General features: G+C 44.8%; 1 protein-coding gene across 2 annotated transcripts; it reads right to left on the reverse strand.

Annotated features, from left to right (window-relative positions):
* Positions 1 to 2,704: 2,704 nt before the first annotated feature.
* On the reverse strand, positions 2,705 to 11,950 carry LOC102454712 (uncharacterized). Of its 2 annotated transcripts, XM_006121440.5 has the most exons (4): positions 11,814 to 11,950; positions 11,316 to 11,555; positions 6,383 to 6,560; positions 2,705 to 3,341 (listed from the first exon to the last, which is right to left on the reverse strand). In XM_006121440.5, exons 1-4 carry the CDS (start codon positions 11,814 to 11,816, stop codon positions 3,055 to 3,057), a joined length of 708 nt encoding a protein of 235 aa, XP_006121502.2. In that variant the 5' UTR covers positions 11,817 to 11,950; the 3' UTR covers positions 2,705 to 3,054. The 2 variants fall into 2 exon arrangements, with proteins under 2 accessions (XP_006121502.2, XP_006121501.2); XM_006121439.5 differs by lacking the exon at positions 11,814 to 11,950 and having other exon boundaries at positions 11,316 to 11,797.
* Between the last annotated feature and the right edge of the window lie 14,466 nt (positions 11,951 to 26,416).

Below are 26,416 nucleotides of genomic sequence, written 5' to 3' on the forward strand. Positions count from 1 at the left end.
GTCACAAGGAGGAAGGAGAAAATTTGTTCCTCTTGGTTTCTGAGGACAGGACAAGGAGTAATGGGCTTAAAGTGCAGCAGGGGAGGTTTAGATTGGACATTAGGAAAAAATTCCTAACTGTCAGGGTGGTCAAATATTGGAATAAATTGCCAAGGGAGGTGGTGGAATCTCCCTCTCTGGAGATATTTAAGAACAGGTTGGAGAGACATCTGTCAGGGATGGTGTAGACAGAGCTTGGTCCTGCCTTGAGGGTGGGGGGCTGGACTCGATGACCTCTTGAGGTCCCTTCCAGCCCTATTATTCTATGATTCTACCCTCTCATTGTGCTTAATGTTGGCTTCTTATTAGCTTCCTGTCATCTGCTATTGAAATAAAATAGGGCAAGTTCTGTTAATTAACTTCAGAGGGGTACCCGAGTTAGTCTGTAACTATATACAACCAGATATGCTCCAATCCCACAGACAGACAAACACCTATAGGATGTATATAGAGCATTCTTAAAACTGAAATACTCACCAGCAGAAGTAGTATGAGGTGAATTTAAAAATACTATTTCTTTTGTTTCTTTTTTACATTCTCATTCTCTGTTGATGGCCTTTTCCATGAAGGAAGAAATGGCACATTCTGACCTCTATCTGAAGAAGCTCTGACCATAACAAAGTACATTCTTCATCTCCTCAGTGGCAAAAATCTACCCTGAACACAAGATCAAGAATGTGCCCACCTACATGTATAAAGCCAGCAGAAGTCTGCAATATGCCCACCGTTGATATGGTGGCCAGGAAATCCTGAGCCAATCAAGAAAAGTCATTGTTGGGCTCTATAGTATAACTGCCAGTTTTCATTCCTGGGGGTGTTGAGAGCCACTGAACCAAATGGTAAGCCCTGATGGATACCACTTCAAGCTAGGGTATTCAGAAGTACGCTCTCACTCATAATCCCAGAACCTTATGGTCCTTCGGTCACTTAAACAGAAAAAGAACACATGCCAACAAATTAATTTTCAGAGAGCGCTACCTCCTGCATATCAACAAATACAAATAACATTGGATTTAAAGCAAACCCTACTGCTAGTAGAGAGTAGAGTCCCAGAGCAAGGAGAGAAAATGCTGTTTTCTGACAATCATGTAGGCTAGGCCATACTGGAGATTAATTTCCTAGGTAATCTAGTATAGTTTTATAAAACAATTTTCAGAAAAAGGTTTTTGCCTGGCCAGAGAAGCTAGAATCCTTGCTTCTTTGTTGTTCAAAGAATCCAATTTATAATTCTCCTACCAACCAAATTTAAATCTAGGTATAGCTAGTTTGGTTCCATTCACAGTGTACATGGGAAACATGAGGAGGGTGAAACATCCTCCTGACTTTATAATAAATAATGCTTAATACCTATATAGCATTTTGTGCCCATTGATCTCAAAACATTTTACAAAAATGGAAAACCATTATTATTCTTATACACATGGGGAAACTGAAGCAATGGTGAACCGAACAAAGCAAGTCAATGGCAGAGCTAAGCCTAAAACTCAGATTCTCCTATTAACCAAATGCTTTCATTTCTTCAGACCATGCTACCTTCCACATCACATACAGTGGACCTTTATACATTTCTCCTTCTTTTTACTTTCTTTTGTTCTGACTCCCAGAGCCTACCACACTGAAAAACCTGCACAATTTTTCATCATTGTTTTGCTGTTCTATTTTTAATGCCCCCAAAAGATCTTCATATCTTTGTTTTGGTATGAATGTACATAAGCATGATGTGCTTTGGCTGTCACCACTATGACCAAAGTTCTGAGTAGTCAGGTTGAGGGCAACAAAACACAAGGACTGTAAACAGTATGTTTGGCATAGTTTATTTGATCTTCCCCTACGTCACCAGTTGTTTGATTGTCTGCTTTCTAGTATAACTCTTGGATCTGGACAAAGTTCAGTGGGTAAAGAGTACCGCTCAATGATGTATGGAACAGTTTTGTCAATCATTCTCTTGTCTCGTTAGGCTCAATGTCATATGTACTGTGCATCAATAATTACTCATCAATCTGTAAGTGGCCTGCTTTTTAAAATCAGTATGTACCTGTGTCTCCAATGAATATGAACCTGTAACGTCATTGTCTGTCTCTAGTCCAAATAGTAAGAGTTACATTTGAACAACATGAATATCTCACTGAAACTTGCCAATGTTTCTTCTTTTTGATAACGTGAAAATAAGTTAGAGCAAAACTGTGACAAAACTGTAATCTGAATCTTACTATTGCTGTCATTATATGGTACATACTTAAAATTGAATAAGAGCCTGAATTTCTTGGGGATATTGATCTATCAGTATGCAGGCGGTGGGGATCCCTGCAATCAATAACAATCCAATCTGGCAACTGTCAATAAAAGATGGAGGGGGGAGAGGAGAGATGGGGAAGAAAGAGGTTGCAGCTGACTTGATCAAAATGGAGTCAATATTCACAGCTTTGCACAATGAATTCTGTTTTCACCACTGTCAGATGTCACCATTGGATTAGATTTTATTAGATGAGTCCTACATTGTTCTATCACCTTTTAAATTGATAGCATAAAAGAGACAATTAAAGGCCTTTTGAAATGGTCTTTCTCCCATTGCTATGTAATCCCTTTTCTCTCTAACTGCGCTCCTCCCCCCCATTCACACCAACCAAGGCATGGTATCTGAATAAATAAACAACTCTGCAGAAAATCATAATCAGTATTCTTTTATTATAATTAATAAAATTATAACTATACACTTTTTTGCACCTTTCTTAGTGACTCTTAAAACCTTTTATAAACATTAATAAATCTAGCCTCACAAGAGCCCTGAGGTTGGAAAGTAATATTCCCATTTACCAGATAGTGAATTAGAGGCACAGAGAGGTTTGCTCAAAGTCATACAGCAAGTCATTGACATAGTTGGGATTAAAATCTCATATCTTCTGGATACCCCCATAATACACCACAACAAAATATTTACTAAAAGCTTTACTCTAGCTAGTTATTTATACTGCTCTCATCTCTATGGTACCAGAGCAGCTACATTAAAACAAATCTTCACCAAGGTAGTTCAGATCCATCCCAAGCAAAGAACTTTCCTGTTTTCCCCATATCAAGTTTCTCAATAATATTCATTAGACAATTAACTGAATATTCTGGGGTGAAGAGTTTGACCCTGGGAACATTTCTGTGATAAGGCTTTGATAAGTCAGTGTCCACAGTTCCTGGATGCAAACAAACACATACCACTTTAGTTTTCCCTCTTCCAAGTTCAATGCTGAGATTCTTGGTAGCCATGTTCAAAGCTGCTTTAGACATCCTGTAGCTATACCATCCACCTAAGGCTAAAAACAAAATGTCAGGTAAGCAAGTTGTGCAAATCCACAAGCAACGTTGTGTCATAACTGTATCATGTTAATATATTTGATAGATCTCAGAATAATACATTAGTGAATATATCTTTGGTTATTTGTTGGTACATACAGCATTATCCCATATTTCTGAACCATGGGAAAGGATGTATTTCTTTCATGAAGATGTTCTAGAAAAACCATTGGATTCACCCACTGTCTTGTTTGTCTTTCTAAAAGATAGGTTCTTTGACCAACCAGATGTTATGAATTTGATGCAAGAGCCACTGCATAAAATTCTGCCGTCTGTTATACAAAAAGTCAAAATAGATGATAATGATCCTTTCTGGCCTTAAATTCTATGAACAAAATAATTTTAGAAAAAAAATCAGTGGACTCTTATCATTTACCCTTTAGTTTCCTTTTAAATTCATTTATCTAGTATTTTTATATTTATCTCCCCGTGTTTATTTGCCAAGGGACAGATAGGAAGTCAATGGCAGAACTGAGATAAGTTTTTAGGAAGTCCTTTCTCCCGGTTCTGTATTCAATTTACCAGTTAACACTGAATTCAAGGTTCCTGTTTACCTGTGCCATGCTAGCAATAAACATCTACCAAACCACGGTGTCTATTTTAGAATTACTTATGTTGGATAATTAAATCCCTGAGAGTATGAGTCACCCAGCCAGAAATGAGTCAACACTCTAATTTTATACTAATATTATACATCAAATAGATTTTTTCCTTCTTCACCCAGTTACTTTTTCACGTAATTAATCCTTTCACAAAGTCTCAGAAATGCAGCTTTATGTAAAGGGTTTTTCAAAGGTACTGATAGAATAATTCTTAACATTTTATACAGCCATTTATCCAGAAAAATCCACAGTGCTTGCAAATTATATATAAAGAAGTGACTTCCCGCACCTCCTAAATACACATATGTATGAGATGAAACATGGCATGTGTAAGCTAGTGCACAACAACACTACAAAACAAACTACAAGTGGAAGTGAAAGACATAATATCCAATTCAAACTGCAAAGAGAAGTTCAGGGGAACAAAAAGGAAGAACTCAAAATGCAATTTAGCCAAAACACCAGGGTTAACATCCCATTCTTGCAAAAAAAAAAAAAGAGCTTTAGAATTTTCAATGATCACAAATGGTCACATTCTTTGGTGCTTTATAACACACTATCAGTTTGCATCAGGCCTTTCACAATTTCGTTCTATAATAAGTGCAAATAAATCTGAACAAGGAAGCCTGTTGTGTTGCAAAACTGCTGTTTCATTGGAAAAACTGACTGGAACTTCTTGTAACAGAGTGCTATATGACAGGATCAAATTATGAACTCTACACCGTATTGTGTGTGTGGAAATAGTATCTGTGTGACTGCATAAGTCTGAACTTGTCCAAGGGAAAGTCTCTTATTAGGCTGCAATCCAGACAACTACCCTGCCTGAGAAAGGTGTTTGACACCTCACTGCAGGGTGGTCAATGAAAAGCCATTGAGGCTGCAATATGGCTTTTATTGTCTCTCAACTTCTGGACTAAACCCATACAACTTTTCTTTTCTACACATGGGTGGATGAACATGCATGGCTGGTGGATCTGGGGCTTCTCGGTTGGAGCACAAAGCACAAACACATAGGTCCTATTTAAGAGGGAGGTTCTGTTCTGTGCAGGGTACAGGATGTGCAGGAGTAACTCTGCCTACTTCAAATGCTGATAAACCACTGATTCTCAGAAGGGGTGAGCTAAGATTAGGAGCATCTCAGGACTTCTGCTTTCAAAAGATCTGTAACTGTAATTCAAGAACCTCTTCAAATTGGCCAGGGGGTGTAGAGAGCTTCTAGTCCACCAAAGAACGCCATGCTATGTCGAATGAAAGCCACTGTTGCAATGGTACCACTGTAAAATGCATGTACAGATAATTCTCCTCTCCAAACTATGTTTTTAAAGTTTGCATCAAGGTAGCAATCACCAGCAAAGGTGAAAAACAGGTTTGCCTCCAGAGAGGATGCAAACTTAGCTAACACAATAGATGCTCAATTACACATGAAGTCAAATGTTAACAAAGGTATTCAGAAACAGGGAACAAGAAAATGGGGGGAAATCCCCAAGCCACAGGTGATTTCTAGTATAAGGGTATGTCACACTAAGCAACTTTTACCAAAAAAGCTGTGTCAACCCAGCCTTGTTGCTAAAAATCAGCTTGTGCAAAGACTTTTTATCTGCATTTTTGCCAAATAAAAATTTCCACCCCCTATGAGAGGGTTTCCTTTGATGGCAGCAGAGCACTCCTGCTGACAAAGCAGCACTTTCACTTGCCTCAAAAAAACTTTGTTGTTCATAAGGGGGTCTTTTAAGCACTCATGAATGATGAAAGTTTTGTTGATCAAGTGTGAGTGTCTCTACACCCTAAGACTAAGAGTATATAGACAATGAACTTTGAGAGTAATTTCTAGAAGGAATAGAAGACACCCAGAGATCCTGGAACTAGGAAGTAGACAGACAGAGTGTTTATAATAATGAAAAGTGTCTGAGCCAACCTTGGTGGAAAACATCGAAGAAGGCTTTCCATAAAACTTCATAGGATGTTAATCTGTTACAGTAAAAGCTCTGTTATCTGGCACTTAGTTAACCAGAAAGCCTAATTAACTAGAATTTCTATCACCTAATACAAATCTGCAATTTAAAAATAATTTTAAATTTAAAAAATTGCAGCAGCATACACCATCATAATTACTTTTAGCAGTGAGATGGGATAAAGAAAAGAATTAAATAGATACTTGTTAGACAATGTATTAATGCAATTAAAGCATTATTATTTTTACTGCACACATTATTTTTTGCAAGGAAAATATAAATCAAGATGCAGTAATGCTTAGAAAAGTATAATGATCTTCTGTATTGTTACTAGCTATGCTGGCCCACACCAGCTGGATGTTATAAAACATTCATGTCAATCATTTATCTTCTTATATGAAAAAATATTTGGGTTACTACATAACACTTATGTTAAACAGTACTTACTATTATCTCCTATGGAGCCCACTTTAGCTGTCAGGTTCACCAGTATGGCCGTATGCTGTTTGGCCTGGTCAGGAAACTGATCTCCAAATGCTCCAGTTCCTTTCCGCAATAGAGGGGCAAAATATTTAGCCATCACTAAGGGCCCTATGGTATTTGTTGCCAATGTTATGGAAAGACCCTAGAACATTAAAATAAAGTAGAAACTGTAAAAGTAGATAGCTTACAACCATCAAATGCCAGTTTGAAAGTTCCATCTTTTACTAACAAAAGATATAAAGTCATCTCATCATTTTTCATCATTTCACTAATAAACATTTCTTGTTATTGGTCACTTGGCCCATGTGAATTGCTGGTCAGGATAAACTGTAATGTGTAGGGGATGATCCTTCCAGAAATGTTGGCAAATCCATATTACTATATGGCTACGTCTCCACTGGCATGATTTTCCAGAAATGCTTTTAACGGAAAAGTTTTCCGTTAAAAGTATTTTCGGAAAAGTGCGTCTAGATTGGTAGGATGCTTTTCCACAAAGCACTTTTTGCGGAAAAGCGTCCGTGGCCAATCTAGGCGCGCTTTCCCGCAAAAAAGCCCCGATCGCCATTTTCACGATCGGGGCTTTCTTGCGGAAAACAAATCTCTGCTGTCTACACTGGCCCTTTTGCGCAAAAGTTTTTCGGAAAAAGACTTTTGCCCGAACAGGAGCAGCATAGTATTTCTGCAAAAGCACTGACAATCTTACATGAGATCATCAGTGCTTTTGCGGAAATTCAAGCGGCCAGTGTAGACAGCTGGCAAGTTTTTCTGGAAAAGCACCTGCTTTTCCGGAAAAAGTGGCCAGTCTAGACACAGCCTTATTGGTGATATTCAGAAACTCTGGTAAGGATTAGCATCACATTATCCTAGGCAAAGTACAGAATCCAAAGGTATAAGCCTTACTGAGAAGCATTCTTTTTTTGTTTAAGACAAAAGGCAAACAGCAAACAAAATAATGTGCATATGCCTTGTTAATTCCATCTTCTTCCTTGTCAAATAAAATTTTCATTTTTATTTAGTTAGAGTCAATATGGAGCCAATTCTGCTTTGTGGACTCTTATTGAAGAGTGTGTTGAGCTAGTTAAATTAAAATGATTTAACCTAAAACATCAAGTAGCATAATTGTTTTTCTTTTTAATGCCCACTTGCACCGAAAAAAAAAAACCTGAACTACTTTAGCTCTTTCAGATTTTGCTGATGTTGTCTGAACTTTGAAACATTGGTCACTTGGTATCTGAAAATAAACAACTAGTACTATAACATGTTGTTTTGTCATTGGAGTGTACAAATTTAAACGAAGAGCAAAAAAGCAAATAGAATGTAAGGAATCATTAAAAATGGGATAGAGAATAAGAGAAGATATCTTATTGCCTCTATATAAAACCATGGTATGCCCACATCTTGAATACTGTGTACAGCTGTGGTTGTCTAATCTCAAAAAATATATCTTAGCATTGGAAAAAGTTCAGAAAAGGGCAACAAAAATTATTAGGGGTTTGGAATGGGTCCCATATGAAGAGAGATTAAAAAGATTTGTTGGACTTTTCAGCTTAGAAAAGAGGAGACTAAGGAGGGTCTGTAAAATCATGACTGTCGTGGAAAAAGAATAAGGAAAAATTATTTACTTACTCCCACAATATAAGAATTAGGGGTCATCGAATGAAATTAACAGGCATCAGGTTTAAAACAAACAAAAGGAAGTTTCTTCACTCATCACACAGTCAACCTTTGGAACTCCTTGCCAGAAGATGTGGTGAAGGCTAGGACTTTAACAGGGTTCAAAAAAGAGATTCATGGAGGTTAGGTCCATCAGTAGTTATTAGCCAGGATGAGTAAGAATGGTGTCCATAGCCTCAGTTTCTCTGGAGATAGGTGACAGGTGAGAGATCACGTGAGGATTACCTGTTACCCTAAGTTCCCTCCCTCTGGGTCATCTGGTATTAGCCACTGTTGGCAGACAGGATACTAAGCTGGATGGACCATTGGTCTAACCCAGTATGGCCGTTCTTATATTCTTATGTATTTATAAAGATGATCTAAATATGAAACTATATTACCATCTTAATTTATGTATACATTAGGGTTACATTATTTATTAAGAATACTACAGTAAAGGCCACGAGAGCAATTTCATTCTTATGGTTCCAATATTGCAAAGATGTATGTATGCGCTTAACTTTAAGCAAGGAGTCCATTGATTTTTTTTTACCACATCAAGGCTAATACATTTGTTTTTCTTTCCTAGGAATTTTCTGATCATTTTTTCCCTAAAAAAAATCTCAAATTAGTCCCAGCACATAAAACCAACAAGGTGAGTTAAAGAAAAGAAACAACACAAAATGAAGGGATGGAATTAGCAACATGAATTCAGTAACGAAGTTTATAACTACACTAATAATTTTGTCAGTAAAACCTTTATCAGTCACGGGTGTGAAAAAAATTTACCGCTATCTGACATTGCTTCATGACTAAAAGTGCCGGTGTGGACAGACACTCTCCTATTAACATAGTGATAGAGATGCAGCCGTGTTAGTCTGGTCTAGCTGAAACAAAAGACAGAACTATGTAGCACTTTAAAGACTAACAAGATGGTTTATTAGGCGATGCGCTTTCATGGGCCAGACCCACTTCCTCAGATCAATTTGTGGAAGAGAATTGGCACAACCATATATACCAAAGTGATACAATAAAAAAAAATTAACACATGAAATTGAAAAATCAAATTTTAGAACAGAATGGGGGTGAGGAGAGAAGGTTAATGTCTGTAAGGTAATGACATTTGGGGTGATAATAGGGGAAGTTAAAATGCGTTTATTTATGTAAATGTGTAAATTTCAGCAGTTACACACTTGCACACGGAGGGGAATGGAGGGAAGGAGACTCCCATGGAGCCACCTGTAGCAGAGGCAGTAGTGGGAGGAGGAGAGGAGGGTTGTGTGTAATCATGCACGTTAAATGATGAGCCCAGGATCATCAGTTAACTGTGTCCACGGGTACAAGTTCACATCCCTAAGAGACATAGCCTAAAGAAAAACAGGGAAATGGGAATAACTCACTTAGCAGACAGATATGCTTAATGAAGTCATTTCACATTAAGAAAGAGACAAAACAAACACAGATTCCCAAATCATTATATTGCTGTTACTTAAGGTTAAGGATGAAGACAGAGTGGGATTTTCAAAATCACCTAAGTAAAGCACAAGTTCCCTTGAATATCCCATCCTTAATAGAAATGCTAGGGATGCAGGGCCAAACTTAAGTTGTATTGTGACCCCTGGAGCTAGGTTGCAAAACCCAGACCCAGACCTATGTGATTGGAGCTGCATCCCACTCTAGGGTCACCTGAGTGTGTTGTGAGCTTCCTCTTCAACTCTTCGCCCTCCTGCCTTCCCTCAGGGGTAATTTATTTGAAAGAGTGGGGGCCCTCAGTGTCTGTCCCAGGCTCCCAAAAAACTCTGTACAGTCCTAGCTAGTTAATCTACTGTAACACCAGTGGAAAATAACTTTTTTTCCACTGCCATTGTTGTGGAACATGATGTAAGGATATACGTCTCTGTGGACGAGGGAAGGGATTGCTTTTTGTTATTTCATAGCTCTCTGAAAAGTGTGCTATTGCCATTTTTCTGTTCTTTTTTTAGCTCGGCCAAAGATTGTTAAATTTATTTTTGAGTTATGCTAACTGGCCAAAATACATTTTGTTCAGGATATTTTTTCAAATGTTCTCTGCAATTATAATGCAAACTACTTACTTCTCAGTGTGCTATGTTTAGACCAGAACTTTCTTTCAAAGCGTACTTGAAGGTCTGAAAATAACGTCTTGAATACCTGTGGTGTATTTTCATTACTGAACTATACCTATACAGTTCCAGATAGACAAACTCCATGGATCTGGAAATGTGCATGTTCAAGGTGTCCAAATAGACCCTCTAAATTTGGGCACCTTTCCAGCTGTGTCCCCTTTTTCTTTTCTCAGAGGTTGTTATTTTTAAGTACATAAACATATACGTTCAGTTTCATGCATCCTGGAGCTTTGCGCTCCTGAGTGCAAAGTGTGTGTATTTAAAGAGCATGAAACAACGGGAATGGATGTATGGAGAAAAAAACCCCACTAGATCTGCTTCAGTTGCCATTAGAAGACTCCTTTCTTGTGGCATTGAATGGGGGCCAGTAAGTGGCATATATTTTCCTCTCATGGAAACTAGCCACTGATTTCAAATTGGACATAATTTTAAAGCCATGATGCACTTTGAGGTGTCTACTGGTATATTTATTGAAATACACCCAGCTGCAAACAGATGAATGGCTTCAGTCAGCAAAGCCACCTTTAATAAAAAAAAGTCACTCTTCTCTTCAGACCTCCTTCCCTTCTCACCACAGGTCAATCTAGCCTTTTAGCAAAGCCTTAAACTGACATACAATTTGGACAAATACATCTGCAAAGAGGAGAAAACATTGGAAAGAAGAAAAGCAAGTCTGAGGCTATGTCTACACTGCAGTGCTATTTTAGGATCCCAGAGATATCCTGAAATTGCAATTCCATGTCTTTTGAGTGCACCTGTTATTTCGAAATATAATGCGCTCGCTATTCCAATGTGCCTGTAACCCTCATCCCATGAGGAGCAGAAGACGTTTTGGAATAGTGATTTATTTCGAAATACGTGCTGTGTAGATAGCACTAAATTTTGAAATTGACTCAAAATAAGCTACACAATTTGTGTAGCTCCAGTTGCGCAGCTTATGTCCAGCTAAGGTGCAGTGTGGAATGTCCTTGCTCTGAGAGCTACTGGCAGGACAAGGGGTTTTCCAGTTAATCCCACAGCAGTGAAATACAACAAGTGTGCACTAACTGCACTTGCTATTGACCCCATTGATGCTTCCATTGAGGGAAACTCTGGCCCACCTCCGCTGAGATCTCCCGCAGGCTCGTCTCTCCTCTGGCGCTGGGGTGCAACATTGCCCCAGAGTTGATGAGTAGATCCAAATGACCATGCTCCTTCGCGACTGCTTCTGCTGCATCCCGGATCTCTGCCTCCCGAGTGGCATCCAGCCGCAGCACCGTGAGGTTCTGGGCATATAGCCCGTGCAGCGCTTGTAAGGCGCTGGCTGCTTCGGGGTTCCTGCAGGTAGCGATCACTTTCGCCTGTTTCCGTGCGGATAAAATGTGTTTGCAGAAGTGCAGACCGAGTCCCCTGCTGGCTCCCTGCACCAAGACCGTCCCTCCTGCCATGGCCCCCCAGCTACACTTACATCTACTCTTCCCCAAGAGGGAGCCCCCCAGTCTGATCCTGTATGGCGCCCACAGAGCTATGCCCTCCGTCCAGGCATTCTCCCTCCCCCCCAAGCCAGGGACCCCCTACCGCTCTCTAATTAATAAGTGCCAGTTATATGCTGCATTCACCATATAGGGGCACGGCTAGAGATGGGTGCTCCCTGACAGAAAAGCGCCAGTTCGTTTGCACCTTTGCAAGGGCCAAAGAAACTGCTGCAGCTGTCAGCGTGCAGAGGAAACGCATATGCTCAGCGCTCCCGGACCCGGATGTGTATCCTCACATTCAATCAGCTCCCTGATTTTAGCTAGAGGGGAGGTGCGTAAAGACGACTGGGATTCGTAGTGCCTTTGTCCCGTTCCTGTATTGACAGCTCAGAAGGTGTGGACTCCATTTCCCAGGATTACCTGGGCTAGGAAAGGCGGTATGAAATACTGTAATACAGCGATAGAAATGTAGCCGTGTTAGTAATACAGCAGCAGAGGAAATAGCCCGCTTCCCCGCCCAAAGGACCCTGGGAAATGAAGTCCCATTCCCACGAGCTCCCATAATAAAGAAAACACTGGGAACTAACTCCAGCTTCGATATTGCATGTTGTAAGGCAGCATTAGCCCTCCACCCTTATTGGTGCTGTCAAAGTATAAATATCTGAGGTCAGACATATGTCATTGTAGATCATATGGGAGATCATGATTAAGGGAGAGTTAGGGAAGCATAGTGATGCAACATGGCCAGATCTTTCTATTTTATTAATAGAGTTGTAGCAGTGTTAGTCTGGTCTTGAAACAAAAGACAGGACTATGCAGCATTTTAAAGACTAACAAGATGATTAATTAGGTGATGAGCTTTCCTGGGCCAGACCCACTTCCTCAGATCAAATCGTAGAAGAAAATTGGCATGACCATATATACCAAACAGATACAATCAAAAAAAGTGAACACATATAAAATAGACAAACCAGATTTTAGAATCTTGGATAATGTGAAGCAGAGTCTCTCATTGTAGACAGTACAGCATGTTGATCTTAATGGGTCAACATCTAAAATCTGATTTGTCAATTTTATATGTGTTCACTTTTTCTGACTGTATCCCTTTGGTATATATGGTCATGCCAATTTTCTTCCACAATTTGATCTGAGGAAGTGGGTCTGGCCCACGAAACCTCATCACCGAATAAACCATCTTGTTAGTCTTTAAAGTGCTGCATAGTTCTGTCTTTTTTTTCCTATTTTATTATGAGCCTCACAGTATATTTGGTATTTTTCTTAAAGAACCAGCTCTTGGAGTCAAGTGGTTATGTGAGTAGCTCAGCTTTCATTTAAAAAATTAGGTCCATATAAGACAGTTTATGTCCATGTATCTTCACTATAACCTTCATCTCACAATGTAAGTGCTCTATTACACCAAGACAATAATTACACCTCTATGAGAGGCAGAAGACTTACATCCACATAGTTAGGGTGGTACAGTGTTTATGGATACACTGCCTCCCTTACATCCAGGCTGTCTAGACTGCATCCCTTTTCCGTAAAAGGGATGCAAATTAGACATATCGCAATTGCAAATGAAGCAGGGATTTAAATCTCCCCCGCTTCTTTAGCATAAAAATGGCTGCCGCTTTTTTTCGGCTCGGAGCTTTGCCGGAAAAAAGCGCCAGTCTAGATGCGGATCTTTCAGAAAATAAAGCCTTTTCCGAAAGATCCCTTATCCCTCTTAAAATGAGGGATAAGGGATCTTTGGAAAAGGCTTTATTTTCCGAAAGATCCGCGTCTAGACTGGCGCTTTTTTCCGGCAAAGCTCTGAGCCGGAAAAAAGCGGCAGCCATTTTTATGCTAATGAAGCAGGGGAGATTTAAATCCCGCTTCATTTGCAATTGCGATATGTCTAATTTGCATCCCTTTTAAGGAAAAGGGATGCATTCTAGACACAGCCCCACTGTTTTGTCAATTTCAAGGCAAGAGCTGTGAAACTGTCAAGAAATCCTCTCTCCTCTGATCCCACTCCCATCTGGGAGCTGGAGTGAGAAGCCTGAGGCCCCCCCCATCGAACCCCTGTCTACTTCCTGCAGGTAGGGAACAGGAGGCAAGAAAGCCCCATGTGGCTTCCTCTGCCCTGCTCACAGCAGAGAAGGGGTGTGTGTGTGTGTGCAAAGTTAGAGTGGGTTTCCCAATGGGAAACAGGTCTGAGAGAAGCCCCAGGGGCTTTCTCTGTACCCTGTTGGGAATGGGAAATGTGGGGAGGAAGTCTGCCAGTGAAGTTAAGAGACAAGTCTCTCAGGAACCTGCACTGTTGCTCCTCTTAGGCTGGTGGAACCGCTGCTGGTGAGGATGCTACCTGAGAAATGTAGTGTAGACATGCACCACCACAGTAATTGCTACAGTTGCTATAAGTCAACCTAAAATAGCTTGATTTAGGTTTGCAGTATATACATTCCCAAAGTCAATATAATTCCCTGTAGTAAAGTTAAACGTGTGTGATTTTTTTTCACAGTTGGGGTCTACGGGCTATATTTACAAAGGGAGTTAAACAACTACCTGCCACTTAGGCAACTACATCCAATATTTAGATGCCACTGGCATTCACAAAACCCCTGCTATCAACTAGTGGCCTAAGGCCAGGTCATCTTAATGACACCAGTAAATGTTGTTGCCAATCCTCCAAGGTTGTCCTGGAGTTTCCACGAATTAAAGATTCATTTTTTGTGAAAAACTATGTTGTGATGAAACTGTCAGGAACAGCCATCCAAACTGGCAACCCTGTCACTCAGAGGTGCAGATTTTTCATACTCTCAGCAACATAGCTGAGTCAACCTACTCCCCAGTGAAAACAATGCTAAACTGACAGAAAAAAAAATCTATCAACCTAGCTGACACCTTTCAGGGAGGTGAATTACTTATGTTAATGGGGAAACCCATCTTGTCAACATAGGTACTGTAGTGTTTGAAGCTCTGCATAAGTGCAAGTGCAGGTGTGCCATAGCAACATTTCATGCGTAAACAAGCCCTCAATTCAAGTTGCCAAAGTACTTAAATTTCAGTGACCGAACATGCACAACACTGGTGTTTAAACCCTGATATGGCCCTGCATTTTGGCACCTTATTCACACAAAGCCCCAACAGGACTCAGACTAAGCACTCCTCTGCCTATTTTGCACAGTCCAGTAGGCCTCTTTTGAGTACATCTAACCCCCAAGCCTTTAACCAAATGATTAGGCGTTTCTTCCAGGTTTAGGTTTAATACCCCCATCTATCTCCAACATGGAGAAGGGAGAAATCCCTAAATACTAACATATGGATTGGATGCTGTGGGTCCTTTGGCACTATTCCATTTGTGGAAGAAAACATTGTCCTCACTCTGAGTTTGTAAGCAACAAGTAGCCAGAGGCAGTTTTATTACGAGCTGCAGCAAGGGAAAAACTGGTTCGGACGGGGGGGGGGGGGGGGGGGGGGGGGCGGGGGGAGGAGGAATCCCCTCCTTCCGAGGCAGATCTTTGAATACAAGCAATTATGAAGCAGTTTATATACTGTCTATTAGATATAATAACAACAACAATTAGTCTCCTTTCCATTACAAACACCAATGGCTAACAGTTATTTAGTTCCACCCAGATGCTCCTTATCTTAAGGTCCCTGCCGGAGTCAGCATTCTATCCTTATCTCTGTACAGAGGCGAGAGGCAAAAGCAGGGTCTAATTACAGATCTCGCGTTGTCAGGCCACAGACTTAGCCTGACTCTTGCTCTCTTGTTAACAAGACCAAGATGGCTGCACACAAATTCCCTTATTCCCTTTTCCTGCCTCCACACATTGTATATACATAAATGTGTATTGAAGCAGGAAGCTTGGATTCTGAGTCTCCCATCTCTAAGGGGAGTCTGCAATCACTGGGCTGGGGAGTCATTCTCAGACTCTCTCTAGACCAGTGTTTCCCAATTGGTGCTCCGGGGATCCCTGGGGTTCCGCAGAGCAAAACTAGAGGTTCCGCGAGGAGCCAGCACTCCCCCACCCCATCTGAAAAAGAGAGAGAGAACCAGCTAGCCAGCAAAGGCATGGGCGGCGAGGTGTGTGGGCTTGTGGTGCCCATGCTCCAGCAATATTTGGAGCTGGAGCGGGTCCCGACCCTCCCCCCTCCCATGCATCCTCCCACCCCAGCCCCAGAGCGTCTCTCCCCCGTCCCCGTCCCTGCCGTGCGCAACCTTCTCTGAGCTCCCCCTTGCTGGCTGCTGCTGCCCTGAGCAGCGTGCTCAAACCAGTAGGTGGGGTGTTGCGCCACATAGCTGAGTTGTGGGTTCGGACTCCGAGGACAGAGCACAGACTCCGGCCCTGCAAAGTGGAAGGCAGAAGGGAGAGGGAGAGAAGAGGCTTGTGCAGAGGGAAAGGGGAAGGGCTGGGAGAGGAAGGTGCTTGTGCGGAGTCGGAGGGGAAGGGGAAGGCACCAAAGGGACAGGGGTGGAGGAGAGACAAATGGCAGGGGACCAAGTGCAGACAATGAGGAAAAAGGTAGGAGGGGAGGTGTCAGTGGGAGGGGGACAGGGTGATGCTGGGAGGGGAGAGGGTAAGGGCATTGGGGGCTAGAGGGAGGAGGGGGAGGTGCTGGGAGAATGTTTGACAGAAGGGATGGGCATGAGGAAGGCCGGGATGGAGCAAGTCATGTGTAAGGGCACAGGGGCATGAGGGGAATGGGGGCAGAGGGTGGTGAGGAGTGGGCATCAGGGAAAAAGGGGGCAAAGGGAACAGGGGAAGTGAGGGAAGGGAGAGGCAGAGTGCAGGGGTCAGAGAAGGTGCAGGTGCCAAGGGATTCTGGGGGTGAAGCAGAAGGACAGACACCTGCAGGGGAGGGACCACCATCAGAGGAGAGACACAGGGCAGGTTTGTAGAGGGAGGTGTTAGAAGAGGGGATGAGGAGGGGTAGCTCACATGATCAGAGTGGGGCTACTGGAGGAGTGGGCACAAGGAGGAAAGAAGGGCTGGTGGAGGGGGCAGGTTGCAAGAGGGCTGAGGACAGTGAGAAGAGCAGGAGTCAGGACAGCGGGGAGGAGGGGGGACAGTAGGCACCAGGGGAGCTGATGGATCAAGGGGAGGAGACATGGCAGTAGAGGGAAAAGGTAGAGGTTTAAAATATTTATTAATAACTTGGGTGGCACATACAAACAAGCCACATGAACTCAGTACTGGTGCACAAGACAAAATTAATTTTGCTCATGGGAGGAAACTCTAAGGCTATGACTACATTGGTTGTTTCTTGCGCAAGAACATCTTGTGCAAAAGTTCTTGTGTAAGAACACATCCACACTGCCATGTGTGAGCTGTGCTTTTGCACAAGAGCATTTATGGCAGTGTGGATGCTCTCTTGCCCGAGAAAGTGCCGATGGCCATTTTAGCCATAGGGCTTTCTTGCTCAAGAAATTCATGTTGCCTGTCTACACTGGCCTCTTGCGCAAGAATAGTTGCGCAAAAGGGCTTATTCCTGAGTGGGAGCATCGTAGTTCTTGCACAAGAAGCCCTGATTTCATACATGAGAACGTCAGTGTACTTGCGCAAGAACACATGGCCAGTGTAGACAGGCAACAAATTTTTGCGCAAGAGCGGCCGCTTTGGCACAAGATCGTTCTAGTGTAGACACAGCAAAGGGGAGGGAGGAAAGGAGGAAGGCAGGGGCAGGGAATCAGCACTGGCTCAGCATGTCTACATGGTTTGGGGGAAGGTGCAGGGAAATTGAGCTCAGCTGGGTTGCAGAGTGGGGAGGTCCGGGGAGCTGGACTGAGCTGCAGGCTGTGTGTATGGAGCTCAGAGCTCTGTTTGGCTGCAGGAGGAGGGAGGTGCCGGGAACCAGGGCTCGACTCAAGGGGAGGGAGGGGCAGGGAATCGGCTCTTGGCTCAGCAGTTTTACGGGACTTGGGGGAGGTGCAGGGAAACGGGGCTCAGCAGTCCTGTGGGGGAGGCATGAAGGGAACCAGTGCAGGGCTCAGCTGGGCTGAGGTGGATGGGGAAGGGCATACAGAACAGACGGGCAGCTCAGCTGGGCTGTGAGGGGCTGCAGGGAACTGGTGCTGCACTCCTTTGGATTGTGGGAGATGGTTTTGGGGGAGGTGCAGGGAACCAGCAGGGGAGGGCAGCTCAGTTGGGTTGCAGGGGATAGAGGTGCAAAGAAGCCTGGTGGGGAAGGGGAGGGGACCAGGAGCCCTGAAATGACCTCACCTTGTCCAAAAATTCCTCATCTGGGACCAGTCAAATCCAGAGGGTGCCAGATCAGGGAGGTCCAACTCCTACCCAAGTCCGCTCCTTGCACCCTATCCCCAATCTGCTCCTGCTCCCTCCCCTTGGCCAGACACTCTACATCCAGCCTGCTTCTGCTCCCTACCTACCACCCAGACCTTGATCCCTTCCGCCCCCCACTTCCTTCCCAGATCCTGCACCCCATCCCTATCCCGCTCCTTGGCAGCCCTGCCATCCACCCTAGCACCTAGCACCGCCAGGGCCCCAGCACCTTGCCTCACACCCCAGGACTCAGCACCACCCTGGCCCTGGCCCCAGCACCCTGCCATCCACTCTAGCACCCAGCAGCACCCTGTTCCTTGTCCCAGCACCCTGCCAGTCACCCTAGTGCCCAGCAGGACCATGTCCCTGACCACAGCACCCTGCCACCTGCCTGCCCCAGCACCTTGCCCCAGCACTCTGCCACCTCAGCCAGCATCCTTCCACCCAGCAGCACCCTCTCCTCCTCCCCAGCCCCAGCCCCCACTAGCACTCTGTCCCCTACCCCCACCAGCACATTTGGGACCACATTAGTGAGGCTTGGGTGTTTTTGGAGGAGGTTTTTTTTTGTTTTTTGCATCTCACTTGTGTGGCCCCAACTGAATTTTCTGTGGGTCAATGACCTTTGACTCAAAACAGGTTCCTCACCCCTCTCATATATAAAGACAATGCTAAAACCTTTTGAGTTTGACATATTTTATTTTAAAAATGAAGCCTGGCCAACAAGCCCCGAGTTGGGACCAAACCCCCATTTCACTGCAGCATCATAACGCTCCTGCACCACCTGACCCTAAATCTGATCCTATCATACACTGGAACCCCCCGTCCTGAGCCTCTTACATCCCCAAACTTCTGCATCCCACATCCTCAGTCTTCTGCCACAATACTCCTGCACCATCCACACATCACAAATCTGTGTCCTGAGCCCATCATACTCACACCCTCCTTGCCCTGAGTCCCTCACATATCCAGCCCAAACTCCTGCACCCTCACATCCACAAGCCCTGGCTTGCTCAGCACCCCAACCTTCTACCTGAGCCCAACACTCCCCAGCCTAGAGCCCCCTTCCCGAGCCAACAGCCCCTTCTCCTGCATCCAAATTCCCTCCCAGAGCTTGTACTTCTCACCCCTTCCCACACCCAAATCCCTCATTCCCACCCCACACCTCACTCTCACCAGGTTGAGACAGGTATAAGGGCTGGAGATAGCAAGTGATGGAGAGGAGGGGAGCAGAGCGGATGAGGCCTCACGGAAGGGAGGTGGGGGGGGGGGGTCTCAGGGAAAGAATGTGATTTTCATGAATTGGTGGGTCCCTTTCTCCTCCCGCCCCCCCCCCTTTTTTTTGCTTGACAAACCTAGGGGTTACTTGAAGTTCTGAAAAACTGAAAAGGGTTCCTCGGCCAAATAAAATTGGGAAACACTGCTCTAGACCAATGCACATTTAATTAATTATACACAATCATCATCATTGGTGAACCTTAGTCTGTAAGACAGATTTACATATGGGTCCTGAGATGACTCTCAGGAGTTCATTCCTGGAACCACAGATGCACCTGAAGTACGTACAGACATTTTCTGCCAGGCCAACTGCCTGCTGGAATAAAGTTATTTCTTTTTCCTTCCAAAGTTAATTCTCTCTCTTCAGTTTCAAGAACAAGGTGGTTTAACATCTCTTGGAAGCTAAAGGGGAAAGAGATGTGTCCCATTGTAAGTGGAACTAATCTGCCCTTTCTCGATTAGCTAGGTGGGTTGTAGCACATGGGTCCATATGCTGAAAAAGACTATCTGAGCCATAGAAGTGCTAGAATCGGGTCCCAAGAACTGTGTCAAGAGTAGCCAGAATATGACTCCTCTTAGATGTATAGGAATATCCACAACTTTTGTGGCCTCCATCTGCAAGGAGTAGCAAGGGCAACTCCTAATACAAGGAACATAATTTTGGAGGGGAGGAAGAAGTATTTGGCAGTGCTCCACAGTCGGTAGGTCTTGTCTTACCAGAAGAATAAAAATAGCTCCACAGGCTGTGGTGATTTTGAAAAAATAGGAAATAAAATTTCAGCCAGATATTTGCAAGATCATTTCAAGTGTCTGCCTCTAAACCAAAACATGTAAGAAAGACATCTATGTAAAAAACAATAAAAATTAAGTTAGGGATGTGAAGGTTTAAGTAGTAAGCCTCACTGTTAACAGGTAAGGCTTACCGGTTAAGGTTAATCCATGGAGCTGGAGCAGTTCTCCGCTTGCCATGAGCAGGGGTTTGCTCTAGCCCTGCGGGGGGAGGGGAGGACTGCAGCAGATAGGATCTGCTCCAGTGCAGACCCTGCCTTCCCCATGGAGCAAACTCTGTCTGTGGTGGACCTGGGTGCCTCACAGGCAGCTGCTGCTCCTCCCATTGGGATGCCAGAGCAGCCCCTGCCTATGGGGCAACCTAGTCCACCAGAGGCAGGAGCTGCTCTGGCATCCTGGATCATGCAGTACCTACCTTCAGCAAGCAAGGAGGAAGAGGGGGGTGGGAGGGCGGGATCCCCACATTAACCAATTAAATGTGATTTTACATGCCTTATTTAAGTAATGAGTTTCATCACCTCTCATTCAACAAGGTGATTTAATTTAAGTGGCTTAATCCTTCCCTTCTCATAATTTCTATTATGAAAATACTTGGAACATTTGGTACACTTTTAGTTTGCTTTTAGGCAGCTGTCTTTTGAAAGCATGGTATTTTCTATGACTGAACGTACTACGTTTTTGTCCTTTATTTTTAACAAAGCTCAAGCTTTCTTTATGCCATAGCTGATCCTGATGCTGATGTGGGAAAGGGGGTATGAGTATTTAGTTTTAATTTCACAAGTATAAAACCTTGTCAATCAAATAATTTTTTCTGAGACATGATCTTGGTACACCAGAAAAATCCACACCCCTGACCTACGTAAATATAATGTCCAAATGGCTAGTGTAGGTTTAACCAGGCGGATGGAAGAATGCTTCTGTTGACACAGGTACTATCATTCAGCGAAGTGGTATTCTTACAGTGTAGACGTGGCCCCAGAGATTTCTTCCCCTCTATGGTGTTTCAGAAGGAGCAGGCAATTTTTCCCATTGTATGTAGGCTTTCTCTATGTTTTGACATGCAAAAACGATGTAATTTTTAATTATTTTTGCAGGAGTGAAAAACTGTCTCAATCTCAGTGAGACACATATTCATGTAGCCAGATGTAACTGGCAGCTTCAGAGTACTAGCCTGCACATTAATGACAATTAAGGGTTATTTTCAGTCCTCTTAAGCAAATACATTTTTGAAGTTCTCTGCATAAAACAAATTCTCTGGACCACTGATCCCAAAATCTGAGAGAAAATGGGTTAGAATGGCTTAATGGTGTGGTTTAACTTTTGATATGATAGAGATCTATAAAATCATGAATGTGGAGAAAGTTAGTAAAGAAGCATTATTAACTCCTTCCCATAACACAAGTACTACCAAAATTAAAAGATAGGAGGTTTAAAACAAAGAAAAGGAAGTATTTCTTCATATAATGCAGTCAACCCTGTTGAATTCCTTGCCAGAGGATGTAGTGAAGTCTAAGACTATAACAAAATTCAAAAAAGAGCTAAGTAAATTTATGAGAATAGGTCCATCAATCTCTATTAGCAAGAATGGGTAATGGATGGTGTCCCAAGCCTTTGTTTGCCAGAAACTGGGAATGGGGGACATAGGATGGATCCCAGACCAGGGAGATGGGGAGCAAAGCCGGGGAGCACGCGGGCAGCGGACAGCCCAGACGCGCTGTGGCTGTCCCGCTGCCGGCGTGTTCTGCGGATTTGATCCACTTTGCTCCCCGTCTCCCTGGTCTGCTGGAGACCAGCAGACCAGGGAGACGGGGAGCAAAGTGGAACAAAGCCGCGGAGCACACGGGCAGCGGACAGCCCAGACGCGCCGCGGCTGTCCCGCTGCCGGCGTGCTCCGCGGCTTTGCTCCCGGTCTCCCTGATCTGCTGGAGACCAGCAGACCAGGGAGACGGGGAGCAAAGCTGCGGAGCACGCGGGCAGCAGGACAGCTGCGGCGCGTCTGTGCTGTCCCGCTGCCCCCGTGATCTGCGGCTTTGCTCAGGATGCCTGTGGTACAGCAGCTGGGGCGCTGCCGGTTGGTCCTGTAGTGCTGCTCTGGGCACTACTGGACCAACCCGGCAGCACCCCAGCTGCTCTGCCCCAGGCGTCCTGATTCAGCCACTGCTGGTCAGTTTCAGCAGCGGCTGAATCAGGACGCCTGGGGCAGAGCAGCTTGGGTGCTGCTGGGTTGGTCCAGTAGTGCCGCTCCTCGGTGCTACTGGAGCAACCCAGAAGCACCCAAGCTGCTCTGCCCCAGGCGTTCCCAAGTCAGCCGCTGCTGAAACTGACCAGCGCTGACTACAGGAAGCCCGAGGCAGAGTTGCTCTGCCCCAGGCTTCCTGGAATCAGCCGCTGATCAGTTTTAGCAGCAGCTGACTTGGGGACGCCTGGGGTTCTTAAGTTGAATCTGTATGTAAGAACTGGCATCCAGATTCAGCCTGTTGAAACTGATCAGCGGCTGATTCCAGGAAGTCCGGGGCAGAGTAACTCTGCCTCAGGCTTCCTGTAGTCAGCCGCTGGTCAGTTTCAGCAGCGGCTGAATCTGGATGCCAATTCCGACTTACATACAGATTCAACTTAAGAACAAACCTACAGTCCCTATCTTGTACGTAACCCAGGGACTGCCTGTATTACCTATTCTGTTCATTCCTTCTGAACGTGGCATTGGCCACTGTCACAAGACAGACTACTGGGCTAGATGGACCTTTGGTCTGACCCAAAATGGCCATTCTTATGTAACTTCTAATTTACTTTATTTAAAGAGAGACATTTAAATTTTAAAGACACTATAGTTCAAAATAGTAAACACAACTGTAATCTATGACCCAGATGGATTGAATGTCATTGACTATTTCATACACTAGATGGTGTACTTCTACTGAAATTTAAAACAGGCATACATTGTAGAATAGTGCACCTTTAATGTTGCCCTGTGTTGTTCTGCAGCAAGGCCCATGTGTATGGCTCAGGTCCTCTCACACAGGATTAGTAGGTGACAAGGACTCTGGCTATATCTATACTACGATCCTCTTCCGCAAGAGGAAATACAAATGGAGCGCTTATTTGCATATGTTGCGCTCTCATTTGCATTTCCTCTTCGGATTGTTTTTGTGCAAAAAAGCACTGTGTAGATAGCTCCTTTTTGGCATAACCCCCCTTTTGCACAAGAACTGTTTTTCCTCATTTTTTGAGGAAGCAAGAAAGACATATAGGAGCATAGACTGGAGCTTCCACTGAGGATACAAAATAATCTAGGTGAAGCTGTGGTTGAGGTAACATACAAAAAACAGTAGTTTCAGAGGGATAGCCAAGTTAGTCTGTAACAGGAAAAGCTTAAAAAATAACAAATAGACTGGTAGCACTTTAAAGACCAACAAAACATGGTATCATGAGCCTTCGTGGGCACAGCCCACTTCTTCAGATGACCAGAGTGTTCGAAGTCCAGAACCAAGAATTAATAAGGGAAGGAGGGAGTGGAGAGGGGGTCAGAAATGGAAGGGGGAGAAGGGAAAGAGGACATTGGGTAGATAAGTTCAAAAGAGATAGCCGAGCCAGTCTGTAACAGGAAGAACAACAAATTGAATCTAATCACCAATTTCACAAGGTGAGTGCCTGGGAGGAGGCCACCAATTCCACAAGCCAAATACACAGAGAAGGATTGGAACTCAATTTCATTCTCAAATTTAATTCTCACGCAAATGGTCTAAATTGTGATATTCAATGGCTCACACATTATCAACCAACCAACGAAGGTGCCAATGCTTCTTGATGTCTGTGTAGAATCTGATGTTAGTACTCTTCCTTTCTTAGTGCAAACTAATAGTTCTTATCAGCCTCTTTTAACTATTGTGTCTTTGAGGCGCTAATAGACTATTTGTGGTTCCCTCCCCCCGCTTCCAAAGTTGAGTAGCCTTGTAGTAAGAGGATACTTGAACCTCTCTGGACACTCAAAGTAAATTTAAAAGTAGCCATCCTTTTTTAAAAAACAAAACAATCAACTTAAAAAAAAGACTACAAAGACAAACAGTAGAGCTGCAATTCAGTTGCAAATGAAAGAATCAAATTAGGACTGAATAAGAATTTAGACTGGTTATTTCACTACAACTTTTTCATCTTTTGGTATTTACAGGGCCCCATCAACAGCTGGGGGTAACCCACATCCACCCTGTTTGAATTGGCCTCCTTCACACTAAACCTACATTTAAATAACTCCCTTCATTTGATATGCTAGTGCCATAGTCGTATGGTGATCATATTTTCTGAAGCAAAATTAGGGACACATTAGCCATGCCCCTGCCACAAGAAATCCCACCCCTGGAAGTAGTACTCTAGGGATAAAGATGGACACATGATCAGAAGTAAAGGGTGTCATGTGACCCTTCTAAGACCTCCTCCCACCATCTTCTACCAGTAGGGACGGGTTTGGCCCCACAGGACCCGCCCCCCATACAACTAGCCTGCAATTGCATGAACCCAACTTGCATTGCATTAACTCTGGGGGAGAGGGTGAGGGTGGCGTTCCCTCTAAGATTTTTCACTCATGAGCGAAGTGAGTTTTGTCTTGTGCTCTAGTATTGAGTTCATGTGCACTTGTTCGGGTGTGTGCCACTGCGGCACCCAAGTTATTAATAAATATCTTGTAAACTTCTCCCTTTTCCCTCTGCTGCCATGTCTCCCACCCTCCCCTTGCCCCATCTGCTCCCCTGGTGCCTACTGTCCCCCCAGCCCTCACCCTCTTCTACTGTCCTAGCTCTTGCCCTTCTCACTCCCCACCAGCCCTTCTCTTCTTCCTGTACCCACCCCTCCTCTAGCCCCATCTGTTCATCCATAGCTGTCCCTCCCCATCCCCTCTCCTAAAACCTTCCTCTACCCATATGCTCTGCCTCTCTCCTCTGGTGCCCGTCCCTCTCCTCCACGTGTCTGCCCTTCTGCTTCATACCCACAATCTCCTGGCACCTGCACCTTCCCTTACCCCTGCGCCTTCCTGGTGCCTCCCCGTCACTGACTGCCCCTGCTCTCCTTGTCCTCTTTCTCCCTGGTGCCCATCCCTTCCCACCTTTTGTCCCAGTTCTCCTCAAGCTCCTCTGTGCCCTTACACATGACTTCTTCCATCTCCCCTGACTTCCTCATACCCAACCCTCCTTTCAAGGCCTCTTCTGTGGGCACTCACTCCACCCCCTCCCCTTCCTCCGTCTTGCCCCATTGTCCCTCCCCTTTCCTAACATCACCCTGTCCCCTCTCTTCTCCCACTGACACCTTCCCTCCCTTCCCCCCCCACCCCTTCCCCTCATTGTCTCTTCTTGGCTCCCTGGCATTTGTCTGTCCTCCATCCTGCCCCTTGGCGCCTTCCCTTCTTCTCCTGCCCTGCTCCCTTCTCTCCCCTCAGCACAAGCCCCTTCTTCCCCTCATCTCTTTTCCCTCACCGTCTGCCTTCCACAAGGGAAGCAGTTTGTGGGGGCTGGAGCTGGGGCTCCTGCAGCCGTGGTTCCAGCTGCTCCTGGGCAGCAGCGGCTTGAGGATGGCTGCGGCAGCTGGCGCTCCCTCCCCCGCACGGCTGTCAATGGCTGTGACATCATCATGGGGCGCCCCGGCACCCCGTGACATCATCATCTGGCGCCTGGGCCAGTGGCACTCTAGGCAACTGCCTAGTTCACCTAGGCTCCCAGGCTGGAATCATATTCTGGGACTGTGGTATTAAAAATATTATCATGGTTGGCCTCAGCTCCAGCTGGAGTTAAGCAGCAGCTGCACGAGGCCCATTGTGGTGCAGCTGCCCTGGCTGAAATTCTGCAGGGGTGAGGGCAGGTGAGTCTAAGAGCGCCCCTCATGCAGCTGCCGCTTGACTTCAGCTGGAGCCAGGGCCGCCTGTGGGGACCGGGACCATGGCATTAAAAATAGTACCATGGGTGGCCCCAGTTCCAGTTGGAGTCAAGTGGCAGCTGCACAAGTCACCCTCTTGGACCCACCTGGTGCCCTCCGCAGCATTCGCTGTATAAAGAGCAAGTAGCTACCTGGGAACAGAGGAGGAGGCAGCACAACTAGATTGGACTGTGTGTGGCAGAGGCATCCCGCTGGAGGAGGGGGGCGTGTGTGCTGTGGTGGGGCAGAGGCTGGCAGGGGGTTCCCAGGCATCATTGTATACCACACTGAAGCTCAGAGAATGCTCCGGGCTCCAGCTTCCAATCCAACCTGGATACCGCACACCACCGGAAGCAGCCCAGGCTGCCCAGTGGCAAAGCACCCAGGAAGCTGCACTAGCGTCTGTGAGGCTGTCCCAGCAGGGGAGGGAAAGTGTGGTGCCATTTCTAGCTGGATCCGGTAGGGCTTTCCGGTACATTTCCCTACTTGATAGGGCACTGGGACAGAGCACTTAAATTC

The sequence above is a fragment of the Pelodiscus sinensis genome, chromosome 8 (genome assembly GCF_052426305.1).
Source record: "Pelodiscus sinensis isolate ZL-2025 chromosome 8, ASM5242630v1, whole genome shotgun sequence".
NCBI lineage: Eukaryota > Metazoa > Chordata > Testudines > Trionychidae > Pelodiscus > Pelodiscus sinensis.

Excerpts from the sequence above, each read along its gene's own strand:
- LOC102454712 (XM_006121439.5), bottom strand. The coding sequence starts at position 11,642 with ATGGCAGGAGGGACGGTCTTGGTGCAGGGAGCCAGCAGGGGACTCGGT. Across the intron at positions 6,561-11,315 it reads TGCGGGAGATCTCAGCGGAG|GGTCTTTCCATAACATTGGC; the intron begins GTGGGCCAGAGT and ends TTAATGTTCTAG. Across the intron at positions 3,342-6,382 it reads GGGCTCCATAGGAGATAATA|CCTTAGGTGGATGGTATAGC; the intron begins GTAAGTACTGTT and ends TTTTGTTTTTAG.